This window comes from Entelurus aequoreus, linkage group LG24 (assembly GCF_033978785.1).
Source record: "Entelurus aequoreus isolate RoL-2023_Sb linkage group LG24, RoL_Eaeq_v1.1, whole genome shotgun sequence".
NCBI lineage: Eukaryota > Metazoa > Chordata > Actinopteri > Syngnathiformes > Syngnathidae > Entelurus > Entelurus aequoreus.
Genome location: NC_084754.1, coordinates 3500643 through 3519407, shown reverse-complemented (window position 1 = coordinate 3519407; position 18765 = coordinate 3500643). Strand labels below are relative to the sequence as shown.

The following is an 18765-nucleotide window of genomic DNA, read 5'->3' as shown; positions in this document are numbered from 1 at the left end:
GTGAACATGATTGCACAAGGGTTTTCTAATCATCAATTAGCCTTCTGAGCCAATGAGCAAACACATTGTACCATTAGAACACTGGAGTGATAGTTGCTGGAAATGGGCCTCTGTACACCTATGTAGATATTGCACCAAAAAGCAGACATTTGCAGCTAGAATAGTCATTTACCACATTAGCAATGTATAGAGTGTATTTCTTTCAAGTTAAGACTAGTTTAAAGTTATCTTCATTGAAAATAAGGACATTTCAATGTGACCCCAAACTTTTGAACGGTAGTGTATATATATATATATATATATATATATATATATATATATATATATATATATATATATATATATATATATATATATATATATATATATATATATACATACATAGACATACATACATACACACACACACACACACACACTATATATATATATATATATATATATATATATATATATATATATATATATATATATATATATATATATATATATATATATATATATATATATGTATGTGTGGGAAAAAAATCACAAGACTATTTCATCTCTACAGGCCTGTTTCATGAGGGGTTTTCCTCAATCCTCAGGAGATTTTATATACACTACCGTTCAAAAGTTTGGGGTCACATTGAAATGTCCTTATTTTCAATGAAGATAACTTTAAACTAGTCTTAACTTTAAAGAAAATCTCCTGAGGATTGAGGAAAACCCCTCATGAAACAGGCCTGTAGAGATGAAATAGTCTTGTGATTTTTTCCCCACACATACATATTACGCTCTACCACGGTATCGAGCACTATTTTTTGGATAATCTAATTAAGACATATATATATATATATATATATATATATATATATATATATATATATATATATAATATATATATATATATATATATATATATATATATATATATATATATAGTATTTTAATGAAATATTGTCATAATGATATAAATCAAATGGTACCTAAGTAATACATTCAAAAATAAAATAATAAATATAGTACAAGACGATTACAATAATATTATTGCAACCAAACGGGAACACAGAAATCAAGCAAAAAAACGACTTGCCTTGTAATGTTGATGCTCATAATTCTGGGGGTTTGTGAATGCCCCTCACTCGCCGAATACGTCTCTGTTGCATAATGAAGAAGTGTTGTGTTGTTGTGATCATATACAGTATAAACCAAAGATGACAACATATGAAACTGAAAACAAACCCCGCCCACTCTGCTTTGTTCTTGGTCTGAGCTGCTGTGATGTAGATTACCGTAATAACACCCACAAGCGCAGATTTCAACCATTGAAATACTTTCCATAGTTCAAGACTTACGGGTCATTTAAATAATTCCCTTACAAGAAATACGAGGAATATAGGAAACTTCCCCTGCAGTGTCCAGTATTCACTATTTATTTCAGGGTTCCACTGCTTGATTTTTTATTTTTCTTGCTAAAAACTTACTGACTCCACTTAATCTCACTGAATCGTTTGATGATTGTATCGTTCTGAAAAAATAATATCGTATCGGCAACCACAAATTCCGAATCGAATCGAAGTTAAAACGAATCGTTACACCACTAATAAATAAGCAAGTAGTGATACTGCTTAATATACAAACTATGGACGTCCCAATCAACATTTCTGGCCTCTGACCCCGACCGGATTTCGAGTCACGATCCAATACTTTGACAATAGACTACAGAAATGGAAGTGTACTATAGAAGATAACATAATACATTTTTTACAATGTGTATCCTATTAAATTTAGAATGTACTAGTATTGTATTAAATCCGATGATGTAATAAATGTGTGGTACTGAATGTTGCATACAATTTTTTTTACAAAAATAAAGTGACTATTGCACAAAAAGTGAAGCAAAAATGAGAATTTAAATAATTTGGTTTGGCCCTCAAATCCTCCCTGTATCTACAGACTTACTGCCTGTTTGTAAACAAACCAAAAAAATGTTAAAAATTATTTTGTAATACCGTATTTTCCAGACTATAGAGTGCACCAGTATATAAGCCATTACATTTTAGGGGAAAAATATTTTCCATATATTAGCCACACCGATCCTTGGTGGTCTAGTGGCTAGGATTTGGCGCTCTCACCGCTGTGGCCCGGGTTCGATTCCCGGTCAGGGAAACACCATCTAACCTGTCTGGGAGCAGTCAATTTATTACCATGAATTGATCAACGTGGAACCCGACTTCGGGTGTTACCATTTAGTGGTACATTGTACGGAATATGTACTGTACTGTGCAATCTACTAATAAAAGTTTCAATCAATCAATCAAACCGGACTATAAGTTGCAAATATATACATTGTGAAATGACTTATTTATATAGAACGATTCCGCAAATGTTTATTTCTTAATTGTTTCCAAACGCTGTCTGTAACATGGCAGTAAAACGGCTGATGAAACAAAACAGACGGTCATCGTCATGGACCCACTCGCTGCAGAAGCTGGCTCTCCAATCAGCTAAACAGACTCAATAACTCCACAGTGACGTTTTGGTGAGTTTACTGAAGAGTTTGTGGAAACTGAAACAATACAATGTAAGTTAATAATAACAACACATGAAAACACTCCTGGAGACATTACACATGGGACGGTTTAGTAAGTATAAACTGTTTTAGTTATTTTGTAAAACTTACAAACGTTGCTTGAGTGATGAATGAAACCATATGATCGGTAGAAGACGGAACAGCACTTCTACTTCCGTTGAAAGCACTACTGTAAATGGAAGGACACTGCAGCACCTGCATTGAGCAAAGCCCTCCAAAAGATGGCGCATAGCACAGACAACAACCCTGGCTCTCGCGTCAACTGGTTTCTAGTTTGGCTCGATAACCAATTAAATGGTAAATGGGTTATACTTGTATGGCGCTTTTCTACCTTCAAGGTACTCAAAGCGCTTTGACACTATTCCACATTCACACACTGATGGCGGGAGCTGCCATATTATGGTAAGAGTCATTCAAATAACTATAACATATAGAACATGCTATACGTTTACCAAACAATCTGTCACTGTATATTGGGACCTTTACTGTTCCTAATATACATAAACGACATGTCATCGGCATGCGACTGTGAATTGTTTTTGTTTGCGGATGACTCTGCTTGCTGGTATCCGGCAAGGACAAGTCACAGGTGGAGAAAATCCTCAGTGCTGAGCTCTGTAGAACTTGCACCTGGCTCGCTGACAACAAGCTATCCATCCACTTGGGTAAAACAGAATCCATCCTGTTTGGGTCCCACATCAAACTTAAGAGAGTCAATGACTTCACCATAAAAGTAGGTGACAGTGTCATCACCAGGAAAGATGAGGTCACCTACCTAGGTTCCATTCTAGAGGCTAACCTTTCCTGTGATAAAATGGCAACCAAGGTAATCAAAAAGGTTAAGCAACGAACGAGATTTCTCTACAGAATTTCCTCTCTGGTCAACAAAAGCACCTTGAGGATTCTGGCGGGAACTCTCGTTCAACCCTTTTTCGATTACGCATGCACCTCCTGGTACCCTAGCACCTCCAAAACCCTCAAATCTAAACTCCAAACATCTCAGAACAAGCTAGTCAGGTTACTTCTAGACCTCCACCCCAGATCCCACCTCACTCCTCCCACTTCTCTAAAGTGGGCTGGCTCAAGGTGGAGGACAGAGTTAAACAACTTGCACTGAGCCTAGTCTATAAAATCCGCTACACCTCCCTGATACCGAAGTACATGTCAAACTACTTCCTTAACGTAACAGCAGCACTTGCCCTGGTCTACTCAACTGCTGAGTACTGCGCACCTGTCTGGGCGCGCAGTGCTCACTCTAAACAACTTGATGTCCCGATCAACGAAGCCTTGCGTGTTATCACTGGATGCCTGCGCCCCACCCCTGTGGAGCTACTGCCCATCTAGCAGGCATCCAACCCGCTGAGCTTCGTCGCCAAGGTGCTGTAGCAACTCTGGCGGGCCGGGCAAACATGGATGAGAACCACCTGCTCCATGAAAGGCTCACACTCTCCTCAGAGCCAACGCCCCGCCTCCCCTCCAGAGACCCACTGGTACCAGCCGCCCTGAAGCTCCTGCAGCAATGCAGTGACAACAACATCAGGGCGGCTCACTGGGCGAATCACAAATGGAGCACGGACCTGGAGCATACCATCTCTTCCAGACTCCGTGACTTCATACCTGACACCGGCTCAATACCAGGCCTCTCACTACCACGAGTGGCCTGGGTGAGGCTTAACCGCCTCCGAACTGGTGTCGGTCGCTTCGCTCAAACATGTTCCAGTGGGGCTTAGCACCTAACGCGACGTGTGAGTGTGGCGCGGAGGAGCAGACTGCCGACCACGTGATCCTGCGTTGCCCGATTTATCGTGCTCCTAATGGTTTGCGTGGCCTGGCGGACTTGGATGACTGCTCGGTGACCTGGCTCACTTCTGTGTGTCCTGACATATGAACGGGAGGGCCCCCCGGGCCTGGGTGGTAAAAGGCATAGACCCTCGGCCTCAGGTCCGGGTGCCGGAAAACCAGCTGCCCATACGATGAAGAAGAAGAACGTAAATGACCGCCATAACCACAACACCAGGGGGTGCTCCACTAACCACGTTAAACCCAGATTCCGAACTAACAAAGGTCTTAACTCATTCTCTTTCTATGCCACATCAATGTGGAATGCGCTCCCAACAGGTATAAAAGAAAGGGCATCTCTATCCTCCTTCAAAACCGCAATAAAAGTTCACCTCCAGGCAGTTACAACCCTAAACTAACACCCTTCCCGGATTGCTAATAATCAAATGTAAACAATCAAATGCAGATACTTTTTCTTTTTCTTCTGATCTCTCTCTCTCTCTCTCTCTCTCTCTCTCTCCTCTCTCTCTCTCTCTCTCTCTCTCTCTCTCTCTCTCTCTCTCTCTCTCTCTCTCTCTCTCTCTATGTCCACTACTTGATGTCCATATCCCCCCCCCCCCTCCCTCCACACCCCTGATTGTAAATAATGTAAATAATTCAATGTGATTATCTTGTTATGACTGCATTATGATGATAGTATATATGATAGTATATATCTGTATCATGAATCAATTTAAGTGGACCCGACTTAAACAAGTTGAAAAACTTATTGGGGTGTTACCATTTAGCTGGTCAATTGTACGGAATATGTACTTCACTGTGCAACCTACTAATAAAAGTCTCAATCAATCAATCAATCAAACTCCTAATCGCTAAACCCCATGAAATCTTATACGTCTAGTCTCTTACGTGAATGAGCTAAATAATGTGTTAATAATTTCACACATAAGTCGCTCCTGAGTATAAGTCGCACCCCGGCCAAACTATGAAAAAAACTGCGACTTATAGTCCGAAAAATACGGTATAACCCATTCATTCATGACAGAATAACATTTGTTTCGCCTCCCTGGATGAACTTTGTCCGGCTGTTTGTGTTTAGTTTTTCCAAACAGGTTAAGTACTACTACTGATTCACGGATTTCCTGGAGAAACATACCTTGAATTTGCACTGCCAAGCTGTTGAATTAATACGACAAGTCGTCGGGAGAATCAGTACTTTAAAAATCTTTTCAAATATGATCAATCACTTTGATACTTTAGTATAAAGGCCATTAGTTCTTTTTTACAAGCAATACATCAAGAGTTGTAGGGGCTGCTGGCAGAAAAAGAACAATCTGATTAGAGACAGGAACACGGTTGAGTTTAACTGGGATTCCAAAAAGAAAACTGCAGGACAAAACTTTGTGCGGAATTAGAAAAAAATGTCTTTGACTGATTGTAGTGTGTTCGCAGAACGATCACTGCAAAGGCTGATATTTGCTTTTGTTGACGTGTAGCGTTTAAATCATCAACAAGTATCAATAAACAGTTTTTTATGACCGTCTCACGGCCAAGTCAAACACGAGGCGACGCATGAACATTCTGTTATGACATCCGTGAGTGATGGCGGCGTGTACGACGAAGCGTTTTTTTTTCACAGGGCCCGTGTGAACTCGCCGTGGAGGAGCTGGTCGATAGGCGTGCTGCGGACGGACGCCCACACGAGGGTCCGCGTAAACCGGAGCCAGGGCCAGTCAAAACAAATCAGCAGTCACTTCTGGATCTGCGCTCTTCCATTTTAGCACACAGATTAGACATGGAAATAAACTATGTGGACAACCATTTGTAAACACGCGTCAGGCTGAGGGCGCAGTCCCGTCGAGGGCCAGGAGGAGGAGCCATGTTGTTTAACTAGAACAGGGGTGTCAAACATATGGCCCCAAAATGAGTCTGCCATAGGGCTGCGAATCTTTGGGTGTCCCACGATTCGATTCAATATCGATTCTTGGGGTCACGATTCGATTATAAATCGATTTCTTCGATTCAACGCGATTCTCGATTCAAAAACGATATTTTTCCGATTCAAAAAGGATTCTCTATTCATGGAATACATAGATTTCAGCAGGATCTACCCCAGTCTGCTGACATGCAAGCAGAGTAGTAGATTTTTGTAAAAAGCTTTTATAATTGTAAAGGACAATGTTTTATCACTGATTGCAATAATGTACATTTGTTTTAACTATTAAATGAACCAAAAATGGGACTTATTTTATCTTTGTGAAAATATTGGACACATTGCATACTTGCCAACCCTCCCGTTTTTAGCGGGAGAATCCCGATATTCAGCGCCTCTCCGGCAGAGATTTTCTCCCGACAAACTCCCGGTATTCAGCCGGAGCTGGAGACACGCCCCCTCCAGCTCAATGCGGACCTGAGACTGAGTGGGGACAGCCTGTTCTCACGTCCGCTTTCCCACAATATAAAACAGCTTGCCTGCCCAAAGACGTCATAACATCTAGGGCTTTTAGAGAGTGCACAACTGCGCACACAACAAGGAGACGAAGCAGAAGAACGAGGAAATTACAGACGTGGCGGCCGAAATGATATACTCATCATGAACGGACGAGTTAAACAGGACATTACTGCCATCTAATGATAGCCACTGGAACACTGAAATTCAAGTATTTTTTTTTTTTCTATGTAAATAAAAAAAAAAAAAAAAAAAAAAAATATATATATATATATAGCTAGAATTCACTGAAAGTCAAGTATTTCATACATATATATATATATATATATATATATATATATATATATATATATATATATATATATATATATATATATATATATATATATATATATATATATATATATATATATATGAAATATATATGAAATACTTGAGTTGGTGAATTCTAGCTGTGAATAACCACGCCCCCGCCCCTAACACCCACCCACACACACCCCCACCCCCGACCAAGCCCCCTTCCCCACCTCCCGATATTGGAGGTCTCAAGGTTGGCAAGTATGACATTGTGTTGTCAAGCTTATGAGATGCGATGCAAGTGTAAGCCACTGTTATTTTTATAAATGTCTAATGATAATGTCAATGAGGGATTTTTAATCACTGCTATGTTGAAATTGTAACTAATATTGATACTGTTGTTGATAATATTCATTTTTGTTTCACTACTTTTGGTTTGTTCCGCGTCGTGTTTGCGTCTCCTCTCAATTGCTCTGTTTATTGCAGTTCTGAGTGTTGCTGGGTCGGGTTTGGTTTGGGAACTGGATTGCATTGTTATGGTATTGCTGTGTATTGTTTTGTTGGATTGATTAATAAAAAATAAAAATTAAAAATACATTTTTATTTTATTTTTTAAATAAAAAAAAAAATACATTTTTTAAAAATGAGAATCGATTCTGAATCACACAACGTGAGAATCGCGATTCGAATTCGAATCGATTTTTTCCCCACACCCCTACCCTTTATCTATTTTTTTTATTGTTTTTTTTTTTTACCAGTAACTGTGGGAAATACAAACACAGAGGTCACATATTTGCATTTTGCTCCTTTATCTAAACAGGCGTTTTCTCCGAGCCTGCAGTAAAATGACAGTTATATGTGGAATTGTTGAACATTGTGCAATGGTGAGAAAATAATGTGGCCCGGGGGAGAAGTAAAGCCTGGGACAAACGGCCTCGGAGGCCTACTGGCCAGAAAGTGAGGCGTTTGATCTTCCCTGTAAACACATTTTCGTCATGGTAGCAACTGTTTGTCCTCGCTAGAGCGGAGAAATGCACACCGCATGCATTTTGAACGGAAATACGCTGAGCTGGAGTAAACCAGGGAATAAAAAAACCCAACCATAACAACAACAACAACAACAAAAAGACTAACGTTCATTGTTATTTTTCATCCTTCTTTCAGGATCAGTGCGTGTTCGTATGATGCCCCCGAATAGATTCGCGGAAGAGTTCTGCACTTAGAATAACAAAGCAATGATACAGTGTGAATCATAGCAGAGGACTAACACGAAACTCCCGCAGGACTCTCCTTGCTCCCGGCCAGACTCCTCCAGCCAAAACTACACCCAGCGCTCAGCTTTCCAACTTCCCAAACAACTCCCAAACCCGGCTCCCTTTACGAGCTCTTTAGAAGCCATGGCAAGTAACCCAAACGTGCACACAACTTCTTGTTATTGCACGTTGTATTCCAAAGCAGGACATGCAAGGGGATGTGACGCCATCCAAATAAAATCTGCATCGCACAGTATAGAGCAGGCCTGGGCAATTATTTTGACTCGGGGGGCCAAATCTTAAGAAAAAAATATGTCTGGGGGCCCGGTATATCTATTTTTAGGAACACTAATACATAACCTCACAATAATGTCTGATTGAATGCTAAAAACAATAATGACAGACCACTAAGGATGTCCGATTATCGGCCGATAAATGCTTTAAAATGTAATATCGGAAATTATCGGTATCGTTTTTTTGTTTTTTGTTTTTTAATTAAATCAACATAAAAAACACAAGATACACTTACAATTAGTGCACCAACCCAAAAAAACTCCCTCCCCCATTCACACTCATTCACACAAAAGGGTTGTTTCTTTCTGTTATTAATATTCTGGTTCCTACATTATATATCCATATATATCAATACAGTCTGCAAGGGATACAGTCCGTAAGCACACATGATTGTGCGTGCTGCTGGTCCACTAATAGTACTAACCTTTAGCAGTTAATTTTACTCATTTTCATTAATTACTAGTTTCTATGTAACTTTTTTTATTGTTTTACTTTCTTTTTTATTCAAGAAAATGTTTTTAATTTGTTTATCTTATTATATTTTATTAAATTTTCTAAAAAGGACCTTATCTTCACCATACCTGGTTGTCCAAATTAGGCATAATGTGTTAATTCCACGACTGTATGTATCGGTTGATATCGGTATTGGTAATTAAGAGTTGGACAACATCGGAATATCGGCAAAAATGCCATTATCGGACATCCCTAATTTTTTTTCCATAACTTGAGTTGATTTATTTTGGAAAACCTTGTTACATTGTTTAATGCATCCAGCGGGGCATCACAACAAAATTAGGCATAATAATGTGTCAATTCCACGACTGTATATAATAATAATAATAATAATAATACCTGGGATTTATATAGCGCTTTTCTAAGTACCCAAAGTCGCTTTACATGTTAAAAATATATATCGGTATCGGTTGATATCGGAATCGGTGTAGTAGAATTTCTGACCTTTGAACTATACCTCGTGTCTATTAAGAATGTCTGCTCATTTCATTTCTATTCTATACCATTGAAGGACCAGATGTAGGACAAAATTGAATATGGAGTCGCTCTGACCATTCTACAAAATGTTTTGATTGTCTAAGCATGACTAAGGGATTCAAGGATGTTGCAAAACAAACAGGTCGAATACAACAGGACCTTGACGCATGAGGGAAACGGATAAAAATGGCCAAGTGACAAGGGCTGAGAGAGATTGCTTCATTCTTGTGTCCTCCGGAGGACGTCTGTTGGTTTGCATGGACAAAACAATCCAACTTTGCACTTTTGACTATGGGTAAATAAACCTTTTGTACTAAACTCACTTTTGTTGCTGTTTAAGCTTCGGACAATCCACTACAGAGTTGGACAATATTGGAATATCGGATATCGGCAAAAAAGCCATTATCGGACATCTCTAATTTCAAGGCCTCTTTCCATATGTAAACTAATAGCACTAACCTTTAACAGTTAATTTTACTTATTTTCATTAATTACTAGTTTCTATGTTACTGTTTTTATATTGTTTTACTTCCTTTTTTATTCAATTTAATTTATTTATCTTATTATATTTTATTAATTTTTTTAAAAAGGACCTTATCTTCACCATACCTGGTTGTCCAAATTAAGCATAATAATGTGTTAATTCCACGACTGTATATATCGGTATCGGTTGATATCGGCATTGGTAATTAAGAGTTGGACAATATCGGAATATCGGATTTCGGCAAAAAAGCCATTATCGGACATCCCTAATTTTTTTCCATAACTTGAGTTGATTTATTTTGGAAAACCTTGTTACATTGTTTAATGCGTCCAGCGGGGCATCACAACAAAATTAGGCATAATAATGTGTCAATTCCACGACTGTATATATCGGTATCGGTTGATATCGGAATCGGTGTAGTAGAATTTCTGACCTTTGAACTATACCTCGTGTCTATTAAGAATGTCTGCTCATTTCATTTCTATTCTATACCATTGAAGGACCAGATGTAGGACAAAGTTGAATATGGAGTCGCTCTGACCATTCTACAAAATGTTTTGATTGTCTAAGCATGACTAAGGGATTCAAGGATGTTGCAAAACAAACAGGTCGAAAACAACGGGACCTTGACGCATGAGGGAAACAGATACAAATGGCCAAGTGACAAGGGCTGAGAGAGATTGCTTGATTCTTATGTCCTCCGGAGGACGTCTGTTGTTTGTATGGACAAAACAATCCAACTTTGCACTTTTGACTATGGGTAAATAAACCTTTTGTACTAAACTCACTTTTGTTGCTGTTTAAGCTTCGGACAATCCACTACAGAGTTGGACAATATCGGAATATCGGATATCGGTAAAAAAGCCATTATCGGACATCTCTGATTTCAAGGCCTCTTTCCATATGTAAACTAATAGCACTAACCTTTAACAGTTAATTTTACTCATTTTCATTAATTACTAGTTTCTATGTTACTGTTTTTATTTTGTTTTACTTTCTTTTTTATTCAATTTAATTTATTTATCTTATTATATTTGATTAATTTTTTTAAAAAGGACCTTATCTTCACCATACCTGGTTGTCCAAATTAGGCATAATAATGTGTTAATTCCACGACTGTATACATCAGTATCGGTTGATATCGGTATTGGTAATTAAGAGTTGGACAATATCGGAATATTGGATATCGGCAAAAAAGCCATCATCGGACATCCCTAATTTTTTTCCAAAACTTGAGTTGATTTATTTTGGAAAACCTTGTTACATTGTTTAATGCATCCAGCGGGGCATCACAACAAAATTAGGCATAATAATGTGTCAATTCCACGACTGTATATATCGGTATCGGTTGATATCGGAATCGGTGTAGTAGAATTTCTGACCTTTGAACTATACCTCGTGTCTATTAAGAATGTCTGCTCATTTCATTTCTATTCTATACCATTGAAGGACCAGATGTAGGACAAAGTTGAATATGGAGTCGCTCTGACCATTCTACAAAATGTTTTGATTGTCTAAGCATGACTAAGGGATTCAAGGATGTTGCAAAACAAACAGGTCGAAAACAACGGGATCTTGACGCATGAGGGAAACAGATAAAAATGGCCAAGTGACAAGGGCTGAGAGAGATCGCTTCATTCTTGTGTCCTCCGGAGGACGTCTGTTTGTTTGCATGGACAAAACAATCCAACTTTGCACTTTTGACTATGGGTAAATAAACCTTTTGTACTAAACTCACTTTTGTTGCTGTTTAAGCTTCGGACAATCCACTACAGAGTTGGACAATATCGGAATATCGGCAAAAAAGCCATTATCGGACATCTCTAATTTCAAGGCCTCTTTCCATACGTAAAGTCACGCCGATGCCAATTCTCAAGCTTAAAACATCCACCACCAGCTTCGGGAGCGGGAAGGAGTAAAGTAGAAAGATGCGGTTTGGAAAACGAGTGCGCTAACGTGTGCGGTGCCTCGGCCAATATGACACGGCGGGAATCAATCAGCTAAAGAGGCGAGTGTGTGATTCAGGCACGCGATGAGGTGTCATGGCCTGGTGAAACTGCAGCAAGCAGAGCCAAGGCCTGCAGATGGAAACGCATGCCAACGTAAGCATGGGCTCCTCAGACGTCTTGTCACTCGATCAACTGCTTCGCCGTTCCACTGAGCTAGAAAATGACCAATCATTAGGAGGACGCATCAATCAGGAACAGGCCTGAAGGGAGCCATCTTAGTGCCGGGCCCATTATTGCCACAGTGAGAGTCTAAGCAGGAAATTAGACAGTGCATTGATTGATTTTAAGTCATAGCAGTGTTATGATCCCACGTTATTAAAGAATAATTAATATGCCCTCCCACAACAACTCTGCAGGATTTATTATTACTATCTAATCTCACGCTGTCGCCATTGCCTCTATTTATGATAGGAGCCTGTCCTCCTGATAGCACACACACACACACAGGCCTGGCCCTAACCAATCTGGCGCCATAGGCAAGATTTTAGGTGGCGCCCCCCCACCTATACTCACAAGAAACCGAATAGCTTTGTCTTTGACCTTTTTTTTTTTTACTTAAAGAAAGCAAATTAACATATTATAGGAGAATGTTATGTTATGATTATCTTTAACCGAATCACAGCAGTGCTCAAATTAAAAAACAGCATTCCCTCTCATGTGATATTGCTTAATTAACATTAATGATGTGCACTTTAACAACTAGGCTTACAACTAGACCTAATATATAAAGAGGTGGAAAAGTGACTATTACCTGCAGGGCAAACATTAGCTAACCAGAAGGCAATAACAATGTAAACAAAAAACACCTGCTTAAAAGATCTAATACAAATGTCCCTGAGGAATGTAAGGTGGGAGTACTGTAATTACCTAACGTTACATTATTATTTTCCATAACAATTTAGCCCCCTCCACAATATTAACCCGACGTTAAAACAGAACTAGCTATTTATTGATTAGCAATTGCCGAATCATGTAACATTAGCTTAATGCTAAAAAGCCAGGTTACTATTACATTCTGTAACAGACAAATAATTTAATGTAGGCTAACGTTACCTACCTGCTACCTCTGTTTTTTCTCGTTTCTCCTCTTCTTTTCTCTTTTTTTATCCCTGGGCACCTGACAGTTTTGGCCGTTTTGACATCTTGTGTTGATTTTTTGATGTGGTAAGAGTCATGATACGGGAAGGGAGGGGGCGCACCGTGCGGCGGGCAGGGGGTAATGTTGTAACAAATAATATTTCTATTAAATAGGCTTTACATTGCATTTTAATTAACGTGGGATTATTTTTTGTATTTAGAAATAATAGTACCAACTTTTTTTTTTTTTTTTTTTCTCCAACATTTGTGGCACTGGCGTGGCGCCCCCTGATGGACGGCGCCCTTAGCATTTGCCTATACGGCCTATGCCACGGGCCGGCCCTGCACACACACACACACACACACACACACACACACACACACACACACACACACACAAACAGTGCCAACTTCCGAGGGCATTGTTTGTTCTCCATCTCCTCGCTCAGTGCCCAAACGTGAGGAAGGTAATGTCAAAGTTGGGACACTTTGTCATGAGCTCCAACGGTCCTCCAGTAGACACCACAGTAAGGACCATACGTCAAACTTGTTTTCATTGAGGGCCGTATCGCACCTTCAGAGGAACGTTTTATTTTTTAATGAATAAAGGAAGACATGAAACTGCCACAGGAAAATACCAAAAAAAAGAGAAAAAGCCACCAAAATAGGAGCGCAAGACAAGAAGTAAAACACTACACACAGGAAAACAGCAAAAAAAAACAAATAAGTCAGGGGGTGATGTGACAGGTGGTGACAGTACACCTACTTTGAGACAAGAGCTATATTGATGCATGCTTGGTTATGGTTTGAAGTCATATCCAACAATTGCGTCAACGACTTTTTACTGTCAACTGAGTTTCCTTTTTTAATGATTTCTGCTGGTGGTGTGCCTCCGGATTTTTGTCAACGCAAAAATTGTGCCTTGGCTCAAAAAAGGTTGAAAAACACTGCACTAGATAAACCACAAATTTAATAATAATAACAATAACAATGAATTACATTTGTAACGCACTTTACTACATTTGTTAAAATCTCAAAGGGCTACAAAGTATACAAAAAAATCAAAAATAGAAAGTTAGAATATAAAAAAAAAAATTAAAATAGAAATAAAAACATGAAAAACATTAGATAAACACTAGATAAACCACAAATTTAATAATAATAATAACAATGAATTACATTTGTAACGCACTTTACTACATTTGTTAAAATCTCAAAGGGCTGCAGAGTATACAAAAAATAAAAAATAGAAAGTTAGAATATAAAAAAAAAAAATTAAAATAGAAATAAAAACATGAAAAACATTAGATAAACACTAGATAAACCACAAATTTATAATAATAATAATAATAACAATGAATTACATTTGTAACGCACTTTACTACATTTGTTAAAATCTCAAAGTGCTACAAAGTATACAAAAAAAAAAAATAGAAAGTTAGAATAAAATTTTTTTTTTTTTAAATAGAAATAAAAACATGAAAAACACTAGATAAACACTAGATAAAACAGAAACAGATAAAAATAGAAATAAAAGCATGAAAGCACTAGATAAAACAGATAGGCAAGCAGTCTATTCATAAAAACAAGAAGGCAGAGAAATTAAGATAAAAGCTTTGCTAAAAAGGTGGGATTTTTAGTCCCTTCTTAAAACGGTCGACCGACTGTGGTGCTCTAAGGCAGTGTTTTTCAACCTTTTTTGAGCCAAGGCACATTTTTTTCATTAAAAAAATACGGAGGCACACCACCCGCAGAAAAGGTTACAAAATGAAACTCCACCAGGTTGTCATGCCTTATTTTGAGTTTGTTGTTGTTTCCTATGTGTAGTGCTTTAGTCTCTGTCTTGCGCTGTTCATGTGGTGACCCTTCCCGTTTTGTTGTTGTTCTCCTGTAGCAGCTTCACGCCTTCCTTTGAGTTCTATTCCCCACACCTGCTTTGTTTTCGCAATCAAGACTATTTAAGTTGTGCGTACGCTATCCTTCTTTGTGGGGGACACTGTTGATTGTCATGTCATGTACGGATGTACTTTGTGGACGCCGTCTCCGCTCCGCACACTGTAAGTTTTTGCTGTCGTCCAGCATTCTGTTTTTGTTTACTTTGTAGCCAGTTCAGTTTTAATTTTGTTTTGCACAGCCATCCCTATGCTTCAGTGCCTTTTCCTAGCGGGACTTGCCTTTTGTTCATTTTTGGTTTAAGCCTTACATTAACTTTTTACATACCAAAAAACACTGCACTAGACGGCATATTATTATAATTATTGATTTGCAAAAAAATATTTTTTTGGACCAATTAGGTGAAGTTGCATAATTTCCCACGGCACACCAGACAATATCTCACGGCACACTAGGGCTGAAAAACACTGCTCTAAGGTGGTCGGGGAAAGAGGGTTCCAGAGTTCGGGTGTGGTCCATTGATTGTAAGTTTGAGGAGGTTAGTGTTTGAGGAGCGGAGGTTGCGGGTAGGAGGTTGAGGGGAAACTAGGTCCTTGAGGTAGGAGGGGGCGTTGCCGTAGATGCGTTGGTGTGTTAGCAGGTTAATCTTGAATTGGGTCCGGGATGCAATAGGGAGTCAGTGGAGTGATTCGATTTAGGTATCGATCCGATACCAAGTAGTTACAGGATCATACATTGGTCTTATTCAAAGTCCTCATGTGTCCAGGGACATATTTACTGAGTTTATAAACATAATAGGAATTTTTTTTAAAAAGTAAAAAAGATTTTGTGACGATATTACATTATTATTATCATTACAATATCACAGGGGTCACCAACCTTTTTGAAACCAAGAGCTACTTCTTGGGTACTGATTAATGCGAAGGGCTACCAGTTTGATACACACTTAAATAAATTGCCAGAAATAGCCAATTTGCTCAATTTACCTTTAACTCTATGTTATTATTAATCATGAATGATATTTACACTTAATTGAACGGTTTAAAAGAGGAGAAAACACGAAAAAAATGACAATTAAATTTTGAAACATAGTTTATCTTCAATTTCGACTCTTTAAAATTTAAAATTCAACCGGAAAAAAGAAGAGAAAAACTAGCTAATTTGAATCTTTTTGAAAAAATTTAAAAAATAATTTATGGAACATCATTAGTAATTTTTTCTGATTAAGATTAATTTTATAATTTTGATGACATGTTTTAAATAGGTTAAAATCCAATCTGCACTTTGTTAGAATATATAACAAATTGGACCAAGCTATATTTCTAACAAAGACAAACAAAGATTTTCCAGAACCAAATTTTTAAAAGAAATTCAAAAGACTTTGAAATAAGATTTAAATTTGATTCTACAGATTTTCTAGATTTGCCAGAATAATTGTTTTGAATTTTAATCATAATAAGTTTGAAGAAATATTTCACAAATATTCTTCGTCGAAAAAAACAGAAGCTAAAATGAAGAATAAATTAAAATGTATTTATTATTCTTTACAATAAAAGAAATAAATGTACTTGAACATTGATTTAAATTGTCAGGAAAGAAGAGGAAGGAATTTAAAAGGTAAAAAGGTATATGTGTTTAAAAATCCTAAAAACATTTTTAAGGTTGTATTTTTTCTCTAAAATTGTCTTTCTGAAAGTTATAAAAAGCAAAGTAAAAAAATTAATGAATTTATTTAAACAAGTGAAGACCAAGTCTTCAAAATATTTTCTTGGATTTCCAAATTCTATTTGAGTTTTGTCTCTCTTAGAATTAAAAATGTCGGGCAAAGCGAGACCAGCTTGCTAGTAAATAAATAAAATTAAAAAAATAGAGGCAGTTCTCTGGTAAGTGCTGCTATTTGAGATATTTTTAGAACAGGCCAGCTGGCTACTCATCTGGTCCTTACGGGCTACCTGGTGCCCGCGGGCACCGCGTTGGTGACCCCTGCAATATCATATTCATTGCAGTGGATGTCAGGTGAAGATCCACTCATGGCATTTGTTTACATTGTGTCCTCCTACGGTGTGTAGTTAAAGTTAAAGTACCAATGATTGTCACACACACACTCGGTGTGGTGAAATTTGTCCTCTGCATTTGACCCATCACCCTTGTTCACCCCCTGGGAGGTGAGGGGAGCAGTGAGCAGCAGCGGTGGCCACGCCCGGGAATTATTTTTGGTGATTCAACCCCCAATTCCAACCCTTGATGCTGACTGCAGAGCAGGGAGGTAATGGGTCCCGTTTTTATAGTCTTTGGTATGACTCGGTAGTGAAGCATGTTTAGCTATTCCTCGTCCTGCAGGGATGATACTTGTAAGAAACTCTCTTTATTTGTCGCCATGGAGACGAGGATTAGTGATTTAGAAGTAGCTAGACTGCGGACGGATGTTAGCTGTTAACTAGCTAGCCATGTCTTAAAGCACCACTTCCTGAGGGCGTTTTGGTCTTATAACTTCACCTTCATCTTTAGTTTTTAGGCCAAAAATGCGTTCGCTCTCCTTTTTCTGTCTCGCTGTGACCTTTCTAGTAATATCTACGGCCACAACGACAGCAAAGACCAAAACAACGTCACAACGACACCCATGTGACCCATGTCTTAAAACCTCCACAAACGGTCCTTGGGGCGGTATAGCTCGGTTGGTGGAGCGGCCGTGCCAGCAACTTGAGGGTTCCAGGTTCGATCCCCGCTTCCACCATCCTAGTCACTGCCGTCGCGTCCTTGGGCAAGACACTTTACCCACCTGCTCCCAGTGCCACCCACACTGGTTTAAATGGAACTTAGATATTGGGTTTCACTATGTAAAAGTGCTATATATTAATATAATTCATTTCACTTCCTATTATATTACGTTTTATTTACAGAAGATCTTTTTGCAGATGGCAAACGTTTAAGGGTGGACAAAGGTCCCTCGTGCCCACCTGTGAACCTCGGGAGCCTCTCTTGTGGTCCCAGTCTGAGCGGGGCAGCATCTGCGAGAACAACAAAGACAGAAATGTGGTCAAAGCACTGAAAGGTAAGAATGAACATAACGGAGGGAACACTCCCAGGCCACAACGTCACATCTATTAAGAGCAACGGTCCTAGTCTGGGTTTAGTTCATTATGAACATGCTTTAAATCAGATGTGTCAAAGTGGTTTTCACTGAGGGCCACGTCACAGTTATGTTTGCCTCCAGAGGGCCGCTTCTAACAGTGAATACTATTATTAGGCAATTTTTTAATGCATTTTATTAGTAGATTTTTTAAAAACTAAAATGTATAAGAACAGGGGCGTCACTAGCTTTTAAGGACAGGGGGGGCTTAGCCCTCAGGAGATGCACAGGATGCGAGCGAAACTTCACAAACGGCTAACAAAGACTTAGAAATTAATCATTGTTATTATTATTATTTCAGTGGGTTTATTTTCAATGTGTGTTCAGTACAACAACAAACATGGGTTAGCACAGTGACATTTTGTTTACAGCATCAACAAGAAACAATGACTTGCATGATCCTTCAAGAAACACAATGAAAGTGGTGGCATTAGCCTCTATGTTATTACTTCACAACATAGAGGCTAATGCCACCACTTTAGCTCACAATACAATAATTGCTTGTTCCCAAATATTTTGAAGTTGCACAGATTAC

The 18765-nt window shown here is 38.5% G+C and overlaps 1 protein-coding gene and 1 non-coding gene across 2 annotated transcripts in view; one reads left to right on the top strand and one right to left on the bottom strand.

Annotated features, from left to right (window-relative positions):
* Positions 1 to 18765, bottom strand: part of LOC133641967 (cGMP-inhibited 3',5'-cyclic phosphodiesterase 3A-like) — a 315984-nt gene that overhangs the window by 133951 nt on the left and 163268 nt on the right. Inside the window, exon 2 of the mRNA XM_062036136.1 lies at positions 18058 to 18108. Coding sequence (XP_061892120.1) covers positions 18058 to 18108 — 51 coding nt within the window. The remainder of the gene's footprint in view (positions 1 to 18057; positions 18109 to 18765) is intronic.
* trnae-cuc (transfer RNA glutamic acid (anticodon CUC)) lies at positions 2080 to 2151 on the top strand. Its single transcript has one exon. It is a non-coding gene; the product is annotated as a tRNA-Glu (tRNA).